Source organism: Bacillus rossius (genome assembly GCF_032445375.1).
Source record: "Bacillus rossius redtenbacheri isolate Brsri chromosome 4 unlocalized genomic scaffold, Brsri_v3 Brsri_v3_scf4_1, whole genome shotgun sequence".
Taxonomy (NCBI): Eukaryota; Metazoa; Arthropoda; class Insecta; order Phasmatodea; family Bacillidae; genus Bacillus; species Bacillus rossius.
Window position 1 is genome coordinate 9,379,336 of NW_026962010.1, and position 23,611 is coordinate 9,402,946.

General features: G+C 38.5%; 1 protein-coding gene across 1 annotated transcript in view; it reads right to left on the reverse strand.

Moving 5' to 3' along the window:
- Window positions 1–23,314, reverse strand: part of LOC134541639 (protein Daple) — a 93,323-nt gene extending 70,009 nt beyond the window's left edge. The window contains exons 1-10 of the mRNA XM_063385215.1: window positions 23,087–23,314; window positions 21,264–21,391; window positions 21,083–21,171; window positions 20,884–20,989; window positions 18,132–18,341; window positions 15,628–15,741; window positions 10,065–10,225; window positions 6,854–6,935; window positions 4,619–4,797; window positions 2,173–2,435 (exon numbers count right to left, since the gene is read on the reverse strand). Coding sequence (XP_063241285.1) covers window positions 2,173–2,435; window positions 4,619–4,797; window positions 6,854–6,935; window positions 10,065–10,225; window positions 15,628–15,741; window positions 18,132–18,341; window positions 20,884–20,989; window positions 21,083–21,171; window positions 21,264–21,314 — 1,255 coding nt within the window. The 5' untranslated portion in view covers window positions 21,315–21,391; window positions 23,087–23,314. The remainder of the gene's footprint in view (window positions 1–2,172; window positions 2,436–4,618; window positions 4,798–6,853; window positions 6,936–10,064; window positions 10,226–15,627; window positions 15,742–18,131; window positions 18,342–20,883; window positions 20,990–21,082; window positions 21,172–21,263; window positions 21,392–23,086) is intronic.
- Window positions 23,315–23,611: the final 297 nt, after the last annotated feature.

Here is a 23,611-nt window from a genome sequence, read left to right on the forward strand (position 1 = left end):
ACTGTTTCACAGGTGGAGATTAAGATGCTCCTCCAGGCACCAAGATTGAAGTAGATGTGGATGCGGAAATAGAAGTAGAGGTGGATGTGGAAGTGGATGCACTAGGCCTGATGATGGGTTCTTCAGATGCAGAGTTGTTGTTTAGAATTTGATCATGATGTAGTTTGCCGTAGAAGGGGCTTAACAAGCAGCCGTTTGGCCAAAATACAATGTTATTTATTCTAGAAAAGTCCTCTTCCAGCACGGAGATGTGGAAAGATGCGTAGGAGTTGAATTTAGTTTTGAGTGTAGTTACTTTAACTTGGGATAAGTTCAGTTCATTAGATATGTAATCAATGATGTCTTGTTCTTGCACGGTCGGATCAAACCTAGTTATAAAAAGTGCCTTCGTTTTTTTATAAATAGGTTTGGGAATCATTTTTAACGAGGATATATTTCTAATGCCCACTTTCATGGGTGTTTTTTTCATGACCAGTTCACGCTTCATTTCCGGATGGCTTGTTGACTTGGCTTTACGTGTGTGCTGTACCAGCATAAAACCATCTGTCTCGTCACATTTGTTATTTTCCTTTGTGCTGTCGCGCTGAGTGGAATGTAGGTCAGAGGACAGGCTGCTATTACCGGCGCGGTTCTGTGGAATCGCGCGGTCAGCTGGCTTGGCGATGAAAGGCTTCTTGAGGGCCTGGCTGTATGAAGATTCAGGATGAATGTCAGAGAATAGTTTTTCTTTAGTATTAATTAGTTCCTGCCTGATTTCTGCTGTTTCCGCTCTGGAATCCATAAGCAGGGTTTTCAGTATACAGTTCTCATTTTTTAACTCTTCGATTTTTACACATACCGTATTCATTATTTTGAGCAGATCTTCCATGTTCACCATGTTCCTGTTGATACTTTCAGAAGTGAGGGAGTCATTCGATGGTAGTTCCAGAGTGAACACAGGTTTTACCGGTGTTTTTTTAGGTGGTGACCGAAACATGGTCGCACAGACGTCACTGTCTATTACTGATGTAGATACATCGTTACTTGATAGATCAAAACCCGCGAATTCCGATTGGTCTAGTATTGAGGAATTAATAATTAATGATCCTGAGCATTAAATAAAAAAGTTTAACACGGAGTTAATCGCTTCAAAACATCGAAACCGAGGAGCGCGCCCGAAACACGTCCGCTCAGTCTGAACTTTCGCCCGCAACTTTCAAAAAAATAATTGAGGATGAACTTTCATTGACAGAAACAAGCCAAATTGATGTTGCAAAGGTACTTTGCTCCCTTAAAGGGGACTACAGTGAATTTGCTCAAGCCAGTTTAAGGGCAATCTGGTTCCCAACATCAAATGTTGATGCAAAACGTTCATTTTCCAGGTACTCACTGGTAGTTAGTGACAGAAGACAACGTCTCACTCCAGAAAATGCAGAAAATTTAACTATGATAGCATTTCAATAAAACCGTCTTAATAGTAACTTTGGAAGTGCTTAATTGTGTAATTTTGTAGTGTATGTGATTGTAATTAAGTCGTGAAATTTTTAGTAGTTATTTAAAAGTTTGAATTTATGAATTTGCAAATGAACTTAATTATCTATGAATTAGCAAATGAACTTAATTGTAATTAGATCATGAGGTTTTAGTGTTTATTAATATTTGTTTTAATAAATTTGCATGTCGTACAGAAAAGCAAGAAAATTTTGCCGTGGGTATTTTGAGCAAAAAAATAAAACCATATAACACCGAAATCTTTATTTCTTTACACCGAAATTTGTCTTAAAATAACACCACAAAATCTTGACTATCTATCTGTAATATTTTGTTCAAATGAATGTGATAAATATTTTTTTTCCCCAGTTCTTAGCTTCATTTTTACAGTAAAACCCCTTTTTTTTATATTTCTCAAGACATCGGTGTAAAAAAAACATACAAAATGAATTCAAAAAAAAAAAACAAAGAAAGTAAATTTAAACTGTAAGAGCATGTCACTAGATCACAGAAAAATTCTGTTAAATGCACAAAATTGTAAAATTTGAGGATGTGGAATAACAGTTTTTCCTATATTTAATTTCAAAACCAAACTGCATATCCATAAAAAAAGTATTTAAAATTATGTTTAGGCATAAATAGGTACAGTAAGTGGTGCCAGAGATTGACGTCCAGACGGGGTTACAGCCCTCACACGCCCACCTGCATCCAGGCTCTCCGCCTCGCCATCCGTGCCGGGAGACGGCGGCTGCAGGGGGCACGAGGCCTGCACCAGCAGCCTGAGCTGGGCGTTCTCCTCGAAGAGCTGGCGCAGCCTGGCCTCCGTGACGTCCTTGTCGATGGTGAGGTCGTTGATCTCCTGGCGGTGCCTCATGAGCTCCGCCTCGAGGGCGAGAGCCTGGTCCCCGCGCTGCCTCGCCCGCCCCAGCTGCTCCTCCAGCATCTCCCGCGTCTCCAGCAGCACCCTGCGCGCGCCCCTCACTCTCCCTCACCGATACCTGCTCCCAGGGTCCGATTCAGGGGAGGGCAACCGGGGCAAAACGGAGGGCCCCCACAACAATTTCATATAATTCTTGTCTCCGATAATATTTATGTATGTTTTATAAATACTAAGAGAATCTACTTGATTTCACAATAAATTATTTATTGGAAAACTCGACAGAAAAAAATTGTTCATTTTATTTGGAAAATAATTTTGGGGCGAGGGGGCCTCCGCTTCACTGTTGCCCCGAGGCCTCCAGACCTCTAAATCCGGCCCTGCCTGCACCCCTCTTTAACTAACTTAACACCACCTGCACATGCCCCTCATTCACACCACCACTCACACCAACCCTCGCATGTACCTTCACACTTAAACAACTGGGTACCCCTTACTCACTCACTCATCACTAGAGACATGCAAAATTCGCGGTTTCGATGGCCTTCAGGATAGACTGCACTACCCCTGTACACTCGGGTAAATAACGCAAGTTCACTGGCTGCCGACTCGTAAATCGTCTCAGCCGGTTTCTCTGCGATTCAATACTTCTTTGGTTGAGGGTTTACAACTGGTTGAGATCCGTCCAGATGAACGGTAAGCCAACAGCAAAATTATCAGAGGTATGTGTGTTTGAATTCTAGCCTATCACCGAATGAATCCGCGAATGTTGCAGGTCTCTAGTAATCACGTGTCGCGGACAAAGACCGGACAGCGCCCAGCACCAACTTGTGTCTAGGCGCCCATCTCAATTTTATAACGGTTCGTTACATACAAAAATAAAAAGATTTAAAGCGTCAATTGTAGTTTTTGTTGTTTTATTTTTCAAACTAGAATGCATAGACGAATCCAATCATTTTCACAGTTTTTCTCACTCGTTCAACACGTACATCTGCCCGTCGAAAAATGCTCGTAGTTCGCGTGATGAGAATTAACGAAAAATTAGCGTCCTTCAGTAATGTTTTACCGCAAGTACACGAAGTTAGTGCGGCCTCAAACGTGGCCGCACCCAGCGAAAACGAATTTCGCCACGAGCCAAAACGCCGACGAAGGTGGCCGCAATTTCTAAATAATGTCCTAAAGAAATATAAAAAAAATTAGGTTAACTTAATACTCGGCATGGCTCTGACCACCAACGTTAAATGATCTATTCAAATACTTTTACATAATTTGCGAGAAGCCACCGAACGCGACCTACTGGTGCAGTGATCGACGGACGACTGGTGAACTCTTGCCACACTCTCCTCCACGCAGGGAGGAGAAGTCACATGACCTCACCGACCAATCACACACACGCTTCATTCACACTTACAGATACAAGCCAATCACAGAACAAATTACAATACATGAAAAAACCCTGTACACACAGAACTCGGGGCTTCCCTTGATCTGTCTCTTTTCAATTTCACATCAAAATCGGGGACTCCCATTCTCGTTCTCTCTCCCACACCGTGAGAGAGCAGTTATCACTCAGTTCCCACGCATTGGGGGAATTCCCGTCTTTATCTCGGTTGGCGGGGAAGCACAGTTTCTTTCTCACTCACACTTACAGGCCTCTTATGCCTCTCTTTCTAACCATCACACCAGACACAGTCCCTAGTTCTAAAATTATGCAACACGTTAATTAAAATTAAGAACAGCAATCATAATACAAATTACTTTACAAAATTAAACTCATTTAGAAAAAAACCTGAAAAAGTAGGCCTAAACCGGCAAAAATCTAGTACAGCGACTTCTTTGTGAATAATTACATAAAAAATAGTAATGATTAAAAATGTTTAATAAAATACAAAATACCTTCTCAAAACACCTAGCACGTGCAAAATAACATCATAACGTCTGATTATACTGTTTCAAAACATATACACCACTCAAAAAACATTGACTTATTAATATTTACATATACAAAAACGAAGTTTAAAAGAAAATATTTAGCTGAGAGGGCAGGGGTCTTGCAATGTTACAATTTGTACTGTCCTTTGTTGGACACGCAAGATAGGAGAGAGTTTCGGTCCGCATCCCAACCGACAAACAAAAAAATAAAAAAAAACTGTGACATGTCCAAGCTCCGAGCACAAACGAATGAGAAATATGTACAAATGGTCCTAGTTCCCCTTGTATTCTAAAAGGTACAACTGACCTTGTAGAACAATGAAACCCAGAACCCCCCACCTGTTGTCCTCGCGCAGCTCCTCGACCCTGGTCTTGTAGAACTCGAAGTCGCCGAGCTTCTCGCGGTAGCGCTGTGCCTCCAGCTCCAGCCGGCCCGCCCGCTCCGCCCTCTCCCTCATGGCGTCCAGCTCGTCCCGGTAGGCCTTCGCGGCCCGCGCCTCCCGGGTCAGCTCCTGCACCTGCGCGGCCGGCCGGGCAACACAACCACCGCTGCAGAGTTCCACCCCGCTGGACGGGGCGGCCCAATTGTTGCCCCTCGGATGGGCAGCCCTTCAGGATTTTTCTGACAGTGGTTAGTTAGTAAAGTGACCTAACCTAACCTAAACTAACCTAACCAACCTAACCTAAACCAACCAACCTAACCTAAACCAACCAACCTAACCTAAACCAACCAACCTAACCTAAACCAACCAACCTAACCTAAACTAACCAACCTAACCTAAACTAACTAACCAACCTAACCTAAACTAACCAACCTAACCAACCTAAACTAACTAACCAACCTAACCTAAACTAACTACTGTCAGAAAAATCCTGAAGGGCTGCCCATCCAAGGGGCAACAATTCAGACAACATTTCAAAAACACTACTGTCAGAAAAATCCTGATGGGCTGCCCATCCAAGGGGCAACAATTCAGACAACCTTTCAAAAACCACTACTGTCAGAAAAGTCCTGATTGGCTGCCCATCCAAGGGGCAACAATTCAGACAACCTTTCAAAAACACTACTGTCAGAAAAATCCTGAAGGGCTGCCCATCCAACGGGCAACAAGCAGCTCCCCCTGCTGGATTATACCATACAGTACTTAGTTTTTACCCCTAAATAATAATACACTTGATTTTTACCAACACTGCTGGAACTAAAAAGTGAAGGTTGCATTATAATTGCAAAACTAGTATCCTGGAAGAACGTGAAATTAACAGTGATGGGAACAGCTTAGTTGAAAAACTACCCAGGTATGCCAGTATAGTCCGCTCTTGTTTATGGATTCCTGAACCTAAGAGGAGTTGGGTACCAGCAGACGTGAGACGAGACGGGATACCATTCGGAATGTCGTAAAGGGGAGGGGACCAGAGTTTACATGGGGTTTGTCGCTGGGTTAACCTCTACTTCCTTCTGCTTCTCTTCACTGTGGCTGCCAACTAAGGCACCCCTTCCACCACTTTCACCTTCCCAGATGAGCACCCTATGAAGCAATCCTTGCTTTCTGACTAATGGATTTCAACAAACAGCCATAAAACTATTTTTTTTTTCTGATTTCTCCTTGCTGTTACAAAAAAAGGCTATGCAAATCACTTTAAAGGGGATTAGGCCTCTCCATCTTGGATTTTGCCATCTTTATGCTAAAATTATAATTTTGAACCATATATCTCAATTTTTGTCATGTTAAGGATTAAATAATATCCCCCCCGACTTTCTATACCTTGTTGCAACCACATATTTACCAACAGGCTCTAGTGTCTAGTCTGTAAGCACCGCGAGGAAACAAATTATTTCACGCAGGCGACAACCATCTTGATAATAACACCAGTTTAGAAGAGTTCATGTCAACAAGCAGCCAAAGCTAATTCTTAAGCCATGTCAAACCAAAGAATTTAGCAAGGAAGCTTTATTGCACGTGGCTTTTAAAATATTTGAAATTGCAAAAACTCTAGTGAAAAAGTAAAAAATGTAATGATTTAAATAATTTTTAACATTTGTGTGTTTGAATTGTGATTCCAATCCAAAAATAACTTTTCTTAAACTCACAATCAAAAAGTTTGGGGTCACATTATATTCTTAGTCACAATGTTTTCAGGTAAATATGTACTGTAGTGTTAATGGTAATACGTACCTAAAAAAACATACCATACTGCATCAAAATTTTTTAAAAAATATTGACTCATAACTTTCAAGAGTACTTACAATCAATGTTGTCAGTAATGATGTATATGATAATAAAATCTCAGACATGTCTTTTTTGCACACAACCATAGATTGAAAACAAACACTATCTCACATGCGTCATTTTTTTGCAAACAAACACAAATGTCATAAAAAACATACCATATTCAATCGTAGTGACAGATAAAAAATAACAAAGGAGAGTACGATGACTAATCAGATGAAGTTTAATGAGATTGTGGGAGAAAAGCTTGATTTTCAAGCCCATTATAAGAGCAGATCAGCTCAGCTAATCTCTACATCATAAAAACAAAATTAAAAAAAAAAATTAGGTTTGAAAAGCAAAATACCTCTTGTTTAAGTTTGGTGACCTTTAACTTATAGTCCTCCAGCTCTTCTCGAGTCTCTGCTAATGCCTCAGACTTCTCCTCCCTAAAAAAAAATATATTTGCACAGGGTTGTTCACACTGCAATACAAAACAAGATGAGGAACTTTCCATACTTTGATACCTCAATATCTGACGATACTACATTGAATCCATAGTATCAAGTATTCTTAGGATATACATGTACAACCAGGCCTACACCAGCTAGCAAGGAAGCGTTTCACCAGCTACTGCAGAATCGGGAAGGTTGTTAATGCATGCAGCAGAAAAAATGTAGATGTGATCCTAAAAGGATTGGGAGGTTTTAATGATACATTTGCTAATACTGTGGAACCTCGCTATTATGAGTACGGGATACGAGACCTTCGAAGATACAAGAGTTTTGTAATGCACCATCAGTTTGACTACTTAAATCATTCTTAATTTTTCTGGTAATAAAATTGAGTGTTTCCTTGTTGGCCCTTCCGTAAGAACGAGTGATTTAAATAGCATTTTAAAAAAAAAGTTCACGCAGTTAACACAAAGACCGCTAAAAGACTGACAAGGAAGGAAGTAGCGTGACTGATGACTGGTGACAAGCAACGTGCCTTGTCTCTCGTTCCACTACTTTCCCTAGCAGCGAGGAAGGGGGAAGAGCAGAGGCAGTGGGCAGGATTTTGGTGACAAAAAACTTGCGCATGCGACGGCACTGAGGCGACAGCTACTTCCCATCCTTTCTTTTCCATCCGTTATTGTCCTCTCTCTCTCACTGACTTTCTCTCTCTACCCTAGGTTGAAAGTTGACATTGAACAAAGGTGCTTGAAAAGACCCATTTGGTATGGGGTGAAGGAATTTTTCAGCAGCACATGAGGGCTCACAAAAAAAAAGAGGGGGGGGGGGGGGGGGGGGAAGAGGAAAATGCATCAGAGCTGCCACGTTTATGGTGAGACTGGCCATAAATATAACCTAACCAGAAAGTATAAACTTATTACGTTCACCGCTGCGCATAAAGCACCGTAGTGTGTGTCTGTGTGTTGATACGTCAGCTAAGGTTCTCCCATAGTCGCTAGCTGCTGCGCTGGCTTTAGACTATAGGGGGGAATCTAAAAATAAACCAGCCTACACAGGATGGGTAGCCTTTGCACAGCATTCTTCTCAAACTTCTTTTATTTTCCTTTCACCACGGCGCGATCGTGGCCCCAGCTGCTATCTTAGCTGTGTTCCGTTGCTCCCTCATGGGTCGTCAGACCATTTCATTCCCGATAAAACGAAAATCATTGCAGATACAAAAAAAATATGGAAACCTTTTCAATTTGTGATTTAATTAGCTACAACTTTTATTCAATGCGTTTTTTCACTAAAATTCACCAATTTAGAGTTACGGTGTGCAATTAAGACATTTTTAGAAGGTTCAGGAATACATATTAACTTTGACTTCGAATTTTCTATGTTCGGTTATTAGGAGGATTCGTAGGTACGAGGATTTTTCCCGCCATTGTCAGCTCTCGTAGTAACGAGGTTCCACTGCAATCTGTTGCTACCTACTTCTGTATAATTTTTGATTTAAAATTTTATTTTTTCAGGGAAAAACCAAAATTATTACTAAATTTGGAATTCATAATGAAAAATACGGTTTGTTCTTACTAAGAGTATAAAAAATATTGAACAGTACCAAGCTGAAACCAGTACCAGGTATGAATACACCTATCCCTCACTTAGCACAACTAATTTGTTCCTAAAAATGCTAGTTTTATTTGAAATCGTGTATTCTAAAGCATTAGTTTCCATAAATAGCAAGGCTAATTTAATTAATCTGTTCCAAAATTGTCTAGGAAAATATACTTGAAGTAATATAAATGTGTAGAATAACACTCAACGATAAATATGTCACACCATTTATCTTTATATGCCTCCCATTGCAATTTGTATGACAAATATGACACCGCGTAACGGGAGATATGTGGTTATGTACTTTATCGTCAGTCGGCTGGCTGACTTGCCTGCCCGGGCGTGACCATATCACGTCGCGTATCTTTCCAAACCATCATTTACTGACAGTGAAACCGATATTACTGTCCGGATAATTACATTTCAAATTTTCAAAAATTAAAGTGCTTGCCATGTCTTATCGCTTAATCGTCGCACAATTTACAATAAGATCAGGTTTCAAAAGTAGGGGTGCTATTTTTATGCAAAAAATACTGTTGTTAGGAAAGTTATTCATAAAAACATAACCCATTCATGGAAAGTAGGTTTATTTAAAAAGTAGAGTATAAAAAAGCACGCCAAACAATTTAAATAAATGTCATGCAATAAACACCTTTCTTCAACTTTAAATAGTAAAACAAAATCTGTGACCCAAATGTGAGCCTGAACTAACGCATTAACTATCGTCGTAGTACACACCACGAAATAGTGCGGGCTATGAAATGTAGTAAACTCGGCACAAGACAGAGAGCGCACATTGAATGCAATCGGCGAGATATCAATATCTATATTAGACTCTTCAAAAAAATTGTGCGCCCAATTGACTAGCTTAAAACTAAAGTGCAACCAACATAAGTGTGACCTTCATGACAATCTGCACGCCGTAATACTACTAGTTATGTCTCAAATACTTGAACACGATGCATTACGCTCTGACTTGGAAGCCTGATTCCACTATGATTCCAACTGCAGGTGATTACGCACGTATAGTTACCGGCAGATGAATGGGCAGACGTTGCTTTTGTTTGTGTGAATTTCTTGCCACTGGCCAGACTGAGTTCACGGACCGGTCCGGAGACAACGGTACGGCATGGCGGCATACCCGCGGACAAGGAAAAAAAATTTGGTCCTTTACACTCCATAGCCGCAATTTTAACTTGCCATAGCTGAAATCTTTACAACAGCCGATATCGTAGTCAGACCTGCGTGCGCATATCTTCCCCCCTTGTTTGGCTAACTGGATCCCACGGCACATCTGTTTTTTACAAAAGTTGAAACAGACCTACATTTTTTTTTGCCTGTGGAGATTCTGCGCTAACGGAAATTTCCAGACGTGCTATTCAAGACTGGGGCAGTAAAATTAACATTGCGCTAAATGAACCCGTGCAATCTGAAGACGTGCTAAGTGAGGGATAGGTGTATTGGAATTGTGGTATCGTTCCAACTCTGTAAAATGCAGATGGAACAAACCCAAGAAGGCGGACTCACAGCTCCTGTCGCAGCTTCCTGAAGCGAGCCTTCCAGTCTGCCAGCTCCACCGACAGATGATGGGAGTCGCTGCCGTTGAGGGGACTGGTCACCTTCTTGCCCGTGGGGGAGTCCCCCAGCACCGCGTCGGCTCTCTCCTGGGTCACCATGCCCGTCCAGTTCTGAACACGCATCGCAGCACCTCTCGAAACACTCGCCGCTACACGGACAGAACTATTGCCAACTTAGCATGTTACAAAGGTGTGTCAGTTTTCCTCCAGATGCCGGGTCAGCATGGTTAGAATGGAGTTGGCACTTAAAGAGACCTACAGAGGGACAGAACTGTTGTTTCCGCCAGTTTGAAGCCTGGAGAATGTGAGAGGTGATTTCAAGTACGGGAAATGGGAGTACGTAACAAATAAAACAACTGTTCCTAATTTGATGTAAAGTCAATCTTAAAATAGCTGAAATATTGTTTATTTTTGTTTATGTAAAACCAACACCTATAATACCAATTTTTTTTAAGGTACAGCACAAATTATGTTTTTGGAAAAAACCAAATTCATAGATTAAAAATAAACCTTCCAAATCTCCAAAAAATCTGCTCTACTAACTACGCTGATGATGCATGTATGAGCTTACTTAAAAAAAAATACATTCACTTTCAACTTTGCTATGTATCTTGGATGTAAGCACTAGAAATATTTATAAAAAAAATATGCACTGTGAAACCCTATCTGCACTCTACCCCTTTCTTCTAAATTCACTCCACTGAACAAACATAAATAAAATGGAGGAGCAAAAATTTACTACCCAAGTAAACACCTACTACTTTCATACGTTCATACTTTCATTGAAGTGGGTGATAGGAAGGTTACTAGCCTAATTGATACGGGAGCCAGTCAAAGTTTTGTGAATCAAAAATTCGCGGATGAATGCATGAAAATAAAAAAAGGATTAGGGAAGGGAAAGGTGAACCCCTGTTACTTCAAAATTCAACTGGCGGACGGTAAGATATACGAAAGTAAATCAAGGTTATTTTGCACATAAAAGTTGAAAAATTTTCATGGGTATGAAAATTTTACGTGATACCTAATTTGATATTTGATTTAATTTTAGGTATGGATTTCCTGAGCGACACTTGATTGTAAACAGAGAAAATTGAATTTTGGTTTTGAACCTCGGCATCAAATAATGCTAGAAAAACCTAAGAAAAAAAAGATGGTGTGTGGGGGGATAGAAGAGGCACGGGAAAGGTTAAGTGAAAGAGAGGCCGACAAGATACAGCAGGTAATACAGGAATTTAAGGATGTGATTACTACTCGGATAGGAAAGTGTGAGTTGGCCCCATATGTCATTAAAGTAAACGATGAAGTGCCAATAAAATGTGCCCCATACCAGTGTGCTCCCCCGAAAATGAAGGCATTTAAGGGTATTATTCGAGATTTACTCGAACAGGACATTATTACGCATTCTGACTCACCGTATGCCTCTCCCGCATTTTTAGTAAAGAAGAAAAGGCCAGGGGAATACAGGCTTGTGCTGGACTATAGATTTTTGAACCAGAAGGTGCTATTAGATCCCCATCCTATGCCGAAAATAGAAGTTCTATTGCAATATTTGAGCAAGGCTAAATTTTTTACGATTTTGGACCTGAATTCCGCTTTCCACCAGTGTATGTTGCACGAATCCAGTCGTAAGTACATGGGGTTTGTCACCCCCTGGGGTCATTACGAGTGGAAACGAGTCCCCTTTGGGGTAAATTTTGGTGAACAATGCCTTTCTCGTATTCTGGGAAAAATTTTGAATGAAGAGCAGTTTAAATTTGTGCTTAGTTTTCTTGATGATATCTGTATCTATTCAGAGTCTTTAGAGGAGCATGTAGAACACGTGAGGGTAGTGTTAGAGAAATTACGATCTGCGGGATTTACCATTAATCCTGACAAAGTTTGTTGGGCCAAAAACCAAATACATTTTCTTGGGTTTGTGGTAGGAAATAGGAAGTTAGAACTGGACCCCTTGAAAGTGGCACCGATCGTGCGTTTCCCCCCCCCCCCCCCCCCCTAAGAACGTAAAAGGGAGCATTTAAGGAACTGAAGAAAGCCCTTTCGGAACCACCAATACTCTCGTTGCCAGACTTTGACAAAAAATTTATTGTGCAGGTGGATGCGTCTAGTTTAGCTTTGGGCGGGGTGTTATTACAGGAAGGTCCTAAAGGGTTGCAACCGGTGATGTACGTCAGTCGTACCCTTAATCGGCATGAACGTAAATAAAGCGTTTATGAGAAAGAGGCTTTGGCCTGTATTTTCGCTGTAGAACGTTTTGAAAGTTTTTTGGAACATGCCGAGTTCGAGCTTTGTACCGACAACCAGGTGCTCACATGGTTATTTTCCCACCCCCGCCAATTAGGGAAAATAGGGCGGTGGATAATGCGCCTAACCCGTTTTAAGTTCCAAATCAGACACGTAAAAGGTAGTGAAAATGTTGTTGCCGACGCGTTATCCAGAATGTATGACCCTCAAGATTTTGAGGCTGAGAAAGAATATAGTGAGGTGGATGATTTAGATGCGAGTAGTGAAGCTGAGGATTTGGTAGTTTGTAACGTGTTGGGCGAATTTCCCGAATGTTTTGTAGATTTGAAGGAATGGCAAAGCAAGGACCCGGAAATTAGGGAGATCCGAGCGGGTATTCATGAACCTAAATTTCAAGATTTTCAGATAATTAAAGATAAAGTGTATTTCGTAAAAAATGGAAAAAGGTTAGTATATGTGCCGAGAGGATTAATTAATATGGTCATTAGATATTTTCATGACTCAGTAGTAGGGGCTCATGGGGGTATTGAAAAGACTTTTGAAAAAATTTCGGCCAAATTTTATTGGCCTGGGATGCGGTCTGACGTGGAGCAGTATGTGAGACAATGCGAACTTTGCCAGTTGGCCAAACAGCCACGTAACACTAAAGTGGGAAAATACTCTGTGGAGAAAATTACTCGACCATGGAAAGGGCGTTTATTGACGTTTTTGGTCCCTTACCCAGGTCTATGAAAGGGAATAATTGCTTACTTATTCTAGTAGATGGTTTCAGTAAATTTTGCATATTTTTGGCCATGCGCGATATAAAAAGTGCTCAAGTGGTGAAGAATTTGGTGGAAAAAGTGTGGAGTTTATTCGGGGCCCCAGAGCAACTAATTTCGGATAATGCTAGTTACTTTAATAGTGAAACCTTTAATCGTATGTGTTTAAGATGAGGCATAAAGCATATTAATACTACTCCATATTTCCCAAACCCGAACTTGGTAGAAAGAGTAAACAAAAACGTTAAAGTTGCCCTAACCATTTTTCACCGACGCGATCAACGCAAGTGGGATACATATTTACCTTTTTTAAACTTGGCTTTTAATACGACCAGGCATGGTGCCACAGGAGTTACCCCCGGGCATGTATTTTTAGGACGCGAGTTATGCCATCCATTGTTAAATATTTGGGGGTTGGAATCCGATAATTTGATTATACACAGCCCCCGAAAATTAGAGCAGCTGTGGGAGCAAGTTGCTGCAAATTTGGATAAAGTGAGGCTTAAAATGAAGTCTCAATATGACAAAGACCGGCTACCCAATCCTTTCACTGTGGGTCAAGAAGTAGTATGCCGTCAATTTTGGCAGAGCAACAAAGCCAAATTCCATGCCGCTAAGTTGCAAAGTCCATATGGGGGGCCGTTTATTATTAAGAAATTTCTAGGTCCAGCAACAGCGTTGCTTGAAGAAGTAGGAAATAAGTTAAGAGTGCGAAAAGCACATATTACGCATCTTAAGAAATTTTGTGGTAAAAGGAAATGAGTATGTAAGTTTTGGAAAATTTTATTAAATTTCTATTTAGTTTACTGATTTAAGTTTACCATAGTTGTACCTGTTCCACGAGTGTGTTCTAATTACGTGTTGTTCTATCTTGTGAAGCATATTAAATGTGCCTTGAGACTTTTGAGACTATTTCTAATACTCTCCTTTCGAACTCTAATTTTCATACTTGCCTTATTATATGTTGCTTTAAGTGTTCAAGACTTATGTGGAACTTAGGTAGCTGTAAGATTATGTATTTTAGTTACAATTTTTAGATTCCTTTTTTGGCCGGGGAGATTTGTGGCTATAGGCGGCATGGCCACTTGATTTTATTTTTATTTTAAGTAATTTTGAATTATGGCTATTACGTAATTTTAGTTTTAATATTTGCCCCTTTCCTTTTTTTAAAAGAAAGTATTGGTTTGTTATAAGTTTTGTAAATCTTATTTTTAAATATGTTTTTATATTATGTTATTTTTTACGTTAATGGTTTAGTTTCTTAATATTTAATAATAACGCTTTGGACTTTTAATTAAAATACTGTGTGCGACGCTTCCCCGCTGTGAGCATGCAAATGGACTGTTCCAAGGCTATAAGGTGATGGGGGAAATACGTCAAGGAGGACAGAATGAGCTGTGCGGGAGTCGTGAGCTGATCGCCGTGTGGCGCGTGTGCGCTTCGGGCGTAACGGGCGCGATGATGGCTCGTGGTATTGGGCCGGGCCAAGCTCGCGAATACTTTTTAAATAAAATCAGCTGACGTGTATTGAGCATTGGGGAATACTTACGTTGTCACGGGTGCTGCCAAGAAGAAGAATTCACGCTACATTTTCCGTTGAATGCAGAAATAATATGAAGCATTTAGCACCTCTGCTAAATAACAGCCCGCTAAACTCCGGGCCAGGAGGTCCGGGGTGTGATTCGACGTACATTGTTCATCCAAGTAAGTGATTCCGGCTCCGAACTTTTGCCCCTGTAACCCCGGGGCGTTGATTTGGACTTTGCCAAAATAAGAGTGAATAATCCGAAAAATAACTTCTGCCAAAAGACCCTGCCCACAACTTCGAGTGTATATTCCATCGTGGTACCCATTTTTAACGAACCTTGTATCATGCTTGCCGCGAAGCGTCGTACATTAAAAATCACCCAAATGTAGTTAAGACATTTTAGAGTGACATTTATTTTTATTAACTTTTATTTAAAAAGAATTGTAATTCATTATTTATATACATATATATATATATATATATATATATATATATATATATATATATATATATATATATATATATATACATATATATATATATATATACATATATTTGGAGCTGCTTGTCATCAATGTTTGATTTTATTACAGTATTTATTTATTGGTATATACTAAAACGTGGCTCTATTAAAAGCCTCTGTAGCACTATAGGGCAAAAGGTTATAGGCATTATTGTAATCTTTTTGAGATTTAGTTTTCAATTAAATTGCCTGCCATGTTCATGCGCAAGTAGTCCCATTAAAGTTGTTGGCATTGCAAGTAATTACGTGTTTTTCGTTTTAAATACTATTACTCTGTTCTCTTCCTTTTCCAAAAGGTCTTTGAATAATTTACTTAAGAATTTTGGGGCACTCGTTTATTGGAGCAGCGCACAAAATAATAATTTGAAACGTGGAGTGTTTAAGGCTGTTCCCAGACGGGTGTCTGACTTGTGGTGGTGTGACACAGGGGGTGTCAACCAAGACACTCTGACAGCAGTACCTGCAGGTATTTGTCTCGCTCGCGAACAAGTCGGCGAATGTGCTTCAGCATGAGGTCCGGTTGCAGGAGTTCGGACACCTCTTGAGTCAGCACTATTTCCTGTTGGTCCGTCACCTGCCCAAAAAACAACACAAGCACGTCATTTTTACTAGTGCCACCAATGTCCCACAAAGGTTCATAAAGCAGTAAACATGATATGAATTTTATAGCACACTCTTGTCAGCAGGGAAATAAAAACAGTGGGTTTTCTTAGAGTACTGTCATTCTGCCCGCCAATGAATTCTGTGGCTTCTCTATTTCACTGTCCACACCTCAATTCATCTTCAATGACCTGAATATCAACAAGAAGTTCAACTCCAATTCCATTATTTCTGTATAGCTTAATAGATATCTCTGCCACCTCCAGAAATCAGGCTGAGCAACACAAGCTGATACCTGCACCCTGGTCACAAACACTGCAACCACCCCATCTATGCGCCAGCCTATAGTCTGTTTCATCCTTAGTTTTCTGTGTGTGTTTAAATGGGAATTTACTCTCTTTCCAACACACAATATCTGCTATTAGCACTCTTTCTGATCTTAGAAAATTAATAAATAGTAAAATTTAAAAAAAATTGTAATCATCAATGGTATAAAAATAGTTGTTTTAATGTTAGCAAGTCACATAGCATTAATATGGCAACAGTGAGTGCAAAAAATGCAATCTAAGCATAAGACAGACTATAATACATAGTTACTAACAAAGCAATATTCTGCACTAAAAGGGTGCCTCTAAGCTTTCCTGCTAAATACAACTTGTTCTGGTCCAACAAGCCAGACCAAACAACCCCCACAACCCACCATTAGGTAGCGTAGTGGCAAAAAAGGACGAAACACTTAAATTCCCCTTGCAAGCAAAATACCTAAGAACACAAAGACAGTTGGTTATGAAGATGATTATGACAATCTTATCATGTCCTGTTTACATCACACCACTGTACTAATTGCAACCCGATATAGTGCCTCACGATTGTGATTACAGTGAGCTACAGACCACTTAAGTATATTGTAAATATGGACTGTAATAACAAAACTGATTAGTTACTACCTACATCTCACAAAACAAGAGTGATGACTATCGGAATGCTGGCAGTTCAAATTAATCAATTTCAATTCACTGTTGATTTCAAAAGAGAAGAACCAAATTATTATAACTTAACTACAAAAATTAAAAATAGTGAACAGAATATTTAGTGATAGCAAACACTCATTTGCAGTCACAATATTTGATGAACACAACGGTTTTATTTTCTGTTATTTATTTTTAATGCTAAATTTCAATTAGTCCGTTGAGAAAGTTTAATAAACAAGAGAAATTTATTTTAGATTATAATGAAAATACCAAACAAACTCTGTGTAGTTTGCTACAGATGAGCAGTGGAGAACATTTACCAGTTATATCAACTGGGAACATACAAATTATGGATTTGATCACGAGCCTCTCACCTAAAAGCATCAGGTGGACTGGGAAAAAACCAGGTTGAAAAAAAAAACCAATAACCTGGTTTTTGGGTATAAAACAGGTATTTTTTTTTAATTACGTTAGTTATTTTGGTTTTCACAATGTTCAAATAAAAGCCATACAACATCCCACTTTCCACCAATCATAAAATTTATAACATCACAAAACTGAAGTCCAGCAAATCTGTACATCTGATTGAGACTTAACCACAGAAAGGGTATTTCCCCACAGGAGGAGGATTCTCCATAGAATGGGTGTTACCTCAGAATGGGGATTTACAGTACATTCGAGAATTTCCCACAGAATAGGAACTAACTATTTAATAATTTTCGCAGGCTTTCATGGCCATTGTCTGAAGTAGCTTGGCTTCTGGGTTGTAGCAGTGTCCTTGGCGATAAATTCACCGACGTTTTGGTTGACATTGCAGTCGCCATCATCAGGGAGCAGTTACCTGCAGTGTCGACCGAAACGTCAGCAAATTTATCGCCAAGGACACGGCTACAACCCATAAGCCAAGCTACTTCTAACTATTTAACAATTTTAATTTTGGGGTATTAAACTGGGTACATGATTTAAAACTTATTCAGATAATTTAAAATGATAAGATCTTGATTGTATATTAATTTCTTTGTTCCTGTAGATCGCAAGAAACATTAATGACCAAACTTTTGTTAATAAAGTGGAATTAGACCTTTAATTTAAAAAAAATTTAAGATATTGAAGGTGTTGAACTGCAACCTCGTATGTCAAAAATGTTAATTTTACAGGGCAGTCAAAAAAACACTTTTAAATTACTATATTTACTAAATATTAAACATTAACTGTTCATACATGTTTACAATCAAAGTAAACTCTTTAAAATTATTTCATTCAATCCATTTTTCTCAAAGTGACATACAAGTATGCTGTATGTAAATATCGGTGGAATGTTGACAAACGAGGTTGCAGTTCAAAACCATCTATATTCCTTTTAAAAAATTATTTTTTATTATAAGAACCCCACCTGCTTGATGCACTCGACGATGGCGTGCTGGTCGTCCACGCTCATCTGCTTGATGCGCTCGATGAAGAGCTCCTTGCTGGGCGACTGCACGGCGCAGCCCAGCAGCAGCAGCAGCAGCAGCTGCATGTCCTCGATGCCCGCCCTGCTCGTGGGGACCTGCCCCAGGCGCACCGAGTCGGGCAGCGCCAGCACCACCTGGCAGAACTCCTCCTGCAACCGCCCGCCCCCCGCGGGGCCCTGCTCCAGCCGCAGCAGTGCCAACCTGCCTCCAGCAACTTCACACCCGGTCCTGGACCCGATCCAGCCCAGGACCGTGACCCGTCATCGGGAGCCAGCACGTCAGACGAGTGAATGGAGACGGAGTGACGGTCATTCTTTCTCGTGTGAGAGAACAAAAAAAAAAAAAATCAAACGATTTATTACTCATTATCACAGTTGCAGGTATGACCAACAAAACTGTACCTTAAACTCTGAAATTAAGTTATAATAAATAATTTTAACTCAAAAAATAAATAAAACGGAAGGGTACCATCGAACCCTATGTTTTGAAGTGATCAGCGTCAATAAAAACACTGAGAGGAGATTAAAACGTAGCATTGACGGACTGCGTGGGAAGAAAGGGGGGAGGAAAAAACGGGAGTGCCTCGAGAAAATCCACCAGCTCACAGCAATCCCCGCAACATTACCTACCACTCCCCCCCCCCCCCCAAATTTTCATCTGACATTTCCCTCTCATGGGAGGTGAGTGATTTGACTCTTTCCAACTTGGATCGATTTATCAATCAAAAGAAAAGGGAAAAAGGAAGAACACTATTTCAAACACAATCATGAAAATGTTTGACCAAATTCTTCCTATACTAAATTTATTAAAAAAAATTCCTCTTTCAAATGATATCTTGATCTTTTTAATACATATTTTCTGCTACTTAAAAAGGTCAGACATAATGTTGTGAATGGTTAAAACCAATGTAACTTACATCACAATCACATAACGTACAGTAATTTTCTGTTTCAACAGCTGAATAATGCAATCAATCAAAGCTCAACTGTTACAAATTTAAAATTTAAAATATTTTTTTATACATATCAACATGCTAACTTTCTGCACAGTGCACTCTTTGGCACCCCTCCTAAACAGGACTGTCTTGAGAACACATATTGGCATTGTAAGCACCCTTTCCTAGTTTAACAAAAAAGTTGAATGATACAAACTTAAAACAAATAGTATACTGGAAAAATTTCCTATCTTTAAATATCAAATTAGAGAAGTAAATTTCAGTTAAGATAAATACACATTACAAGAAAAACTATGGTAATTTATTTATAATCCTATCCTTTTTAATGGGAAAACTTAACAAATTAATTAAACCTTATCTCCTTAGTTTGAGAAAGAATTATATCTAAATGGGACAACAGCTGAGCTTGAAATTGTCTCATTATGAAATAATATGTGTATAAAGTGTAGCAGAGCAAAAGCAGAATGATAGTACATTATCAGAAATGTTTCTCTTAAAATGCTGTTCTACAGACTAAATAAACATGCCTAAAGTCATTCTGAAATAGGGGTATAAATAATTTATTATTTTGTCAAATAAAAATATTGCCATTGATTTTCTTTTAAAAAAAATAATAACAAATTCACACATAAGTGGCTACTACAAAAACCCATTTTATAATATTGCTAAATATTTGGACACAACACCAGTTGGTAAAACTTTTGTTATCACGTATCCTTGATCCTAATGGCTTGATCCTGTATACACTGATCCTGTGGTACATGATGTTATGCTGCTTGCTGCTTTCATTTAGTTCGTCAAAATATTTTGGATATATTAGTTTATTTATTTATTTAATTTTTGTTCTGTAGATCCCATATGGAGTAAAGGACTCCGGAATATAGAACAAGTCAATTAATACAAATACAAATATATACATATATACAAACAAACTGTACAACCACAAAAACTAAATATTACACAGTACTTTTACATTTCAAAAGTAAGAAACATGGCTACGTGATAAAGAATAATTACCAACGAGTTGTGTTTAGTCAGTATAACTGAAAGTGTATTTTGTAATTGTTAATGACATGATTCATTATAAATTGATATTGTATATTAAGGTCCGTTTACAATTTCAATGGGCGATGGTCCGAATCTCCCTGGTCCGAATACATTGGTCAATGTGAACTTTTTATTCCAATCTGTGTTCTTTGGTAGGATAGAATAATGAACACATGTGACATTTGTTGTTTCCATTTCAAAAGGTAAACAGAAAATGACGAACATTAGCATTTACTTTTGCTTTACAGAATAAAAATAAATATTGCTGAACAATCACAAATTTCACAAGGTAAGTACATATTGAAAAGTTAGCAATGAACACATTTATAAAACATGAAAATAGTGAACACAAAACAACCAAAAAGCATTTATTTTGGCGCTATGCATTAGCTGCGCTCCGGTGACTACTTTAGAAATCAGAACTTTCGGACCGTGATTCGGACATCTGACAACGCAACTGTAGACAGGGCTGTTTTCCATGCGACAATGTGACGTCATTCACATTAGAATAAGGACGCTGACTGCCCACAGGTTCGGACTATTGTAAATGAACCCTTACACATCAGAGATGCTGAATAACATTAAGTAAGTATCAATATTAATATTGAAATGTCAGTCTTCATTAGCAAAATCCTAAACTGACAACTCACCTCGAATCTCAGTTGCAGTTACACTACACTTGCACCCACCTCATAGAGTGTCTTAATGTTCCTGATGATGATGTCCATGTTTCGTATCCTGACCAGGGTGTTTCCCAGGCTAGGTACGACTCCATGGTGAACCGGCTCAGGATCACTATAAACCATTACCACAGCTTGTTCATTTACAATGCCAACACAAAAAAATATCATATGATGTTTAACCAGTAAAAAAATACACATTACGTACATTTGCAAAAGCACTTTATAAATCAGCACCCCATCAGCAAGGTCTTCGTAATCAGTCACTGTGTCCGAGCTATCCAAGCATGAGCAGAACTGCAAACAAAAACAAAAATATGCCCGATACCAAGAAACAGACAACAAAAAAATTTTAATTCAAGGTTTTTAAGAAAACAATTTTTGCTTACCCATGAAACCAAAGGCCTGGACATTAAATCTTCCACCTCTGTTAATGCCATTGTGCCAATCAGTTTGTCTGTGGGCTAACAAAATATTTAGATACTTGTGCATCTCTTTTTATGGCAGGAAAAACATCCTGCAAAAGTACATAATTCACAGAAGATGTCAAGATTTAGGGTTAGCACTCTAAAAAAAAACCCTCCAAAAATGGAATTATTCAATTCCTGGTTTTATTTTTAATGACCATGATGAGGCACATTCAGATATTTTCAAGAACTTCACATGTAATTAACAATTTTACATTCGCCTGTGCGGTAACTCAGCCGACACAATGCTCAAGTCCAGGTAAACTTTTAATGGCATTAAGGGATTGTGTAAAATTATTGTAAATTTTATCTTAGTGTAAATAGTGCCACAAATTTGTTTTGTGTTTAAATAGTAGCCGAGACTGTTTTCAATATGATATCTCATTTACATTTCAAATTACCTAATTTTGAAGAATATTGAAGAATATCAAAATAGATGTGATGAAACAATGAACTATGATTGTATCATCAGATCAAATAAAACTCCGAAAATGACATTGTTTGTATTGTAATATTTTTGTTATGTTCAGGATCTTTCAACGTACTAAATTAGAAACCACATATAACACGATCAATGCAATGCCATCAGTATCAATAATAAACATGGATACGTGATACGGAACAAATACCGGATGGAAACAGGTTAGGGTAAAAACAGATTAGGGTAAAAACAGATTAGGGTAGAAAAAAGAATAGTTTAGAAAAAAGATTAGGGTAGAAAAAAGATTGGAGTAGAAAAGAGATTAGGGTACCTAGAAAAAAGATTAATGTAGAAAACAGATTAGGGTAGAAAAAAGATTAGCGTAGAAAACAGATTCCTAGGCTACGCAATATTGCTAAGGATCTCTGGAGAACAACAGGATAAATTTGCAGCTAATATCAAGTAAACAGTTGGTAGAGTGAACCCAGGATCTGAATATTGCTTGTTGAAAAGTTTCTCTGCTACACTATTGAAGAAAATACAATTTTATGTCACAATATTATATTACAGGTAATATTTACAAAAATTCTACACCGACCAATAACCAAAAATAGCATTTTTTTTAACGTGTAGCTGTAAAAGTAGTATTCAAAGTTTACCGGGACTCCAGCATGGTGGCAAGTTCAACTACCGCACAGGCAAACATAAATCTGAATAGCTGAATGTGCTTCACTATAATCGTTAGAAATAAATCAAGAAACTGAATAAAAAATTTTTTCAGGTAACTCCCTCTAATTTTAGAGTGGTGCTCTGGCACCAGACAATTACCTTACAATTTACATGTAGTTTCCACATTTATATGCTACATTGCCAAACTACAAGTCCACTATATACCAAAATTAATAATTACTTGCATACATGCCTGAAGAAAATTTTGCTAACATATAAACCAAATGTTATTCATACATTTTATCAATGCTCAGTGGAAAAAAAAAATCACGTACACCATTTACATTCTACAACAGAGCTAAACTTAGAAAATGTGATTATACTTTGATTCTTTCGCAAAAAAAAAAAAACATTTTTCTGCAACACCTTTTTGCTTTGGAAGGCAATTAGAGGAACAAAGATGTTTAAACAATACAATGTACAAGTTCACACAAATCATCAAACGCTATACATACTGCACTAAACTGTGATAAAAAATGTTCTGCCATAACATTTGAATAAGAACGGGGAAACGTGCCATTCCATCACTATGTCCAATAACAAAGATGAACTTCCAACATAAATTCTCTTGCATATGAATAACTTGTAAACCTACCTCACATATAAAATACTAGAAATATCCTAACTACTTCGGTTAAAGACATGGGTTTTGAAATAATATTGATTTCCAAATCCCTTTAAAGGTTACATGCCAATTGCCCAATACACTTGTCACAACAATAAACCATTACACCTGTTTCACTACAACGTTGCCAAACCAAGGTAACTTGAAAATAACGTGCACTCACACTTCACACGCGTTTCTAGGCAATCTGCGAGTAGTGCACCTCCATGGTGCAAATGCGGGTACATGGAGTAAAAATGTTCGAAGCACAAGCAATATCTGCTAATTTCGACGGCTTTGTTCGTGAAGGAAGAAACTTTGAAACTTGGGCAATATTTAAAATAATGAAGGACATAGAGCAAGTCAAAAAAAATTTCATTCGTAATTTTTGCCTGATTTTATTAAATGTATGTGTTAAGTGTGTATGTGTGTGTATTAATGTGTGTATGTATATGTATGTGTATATATATACCTACATATACATATTCACACACACCCATATAAATATGTGTGTGT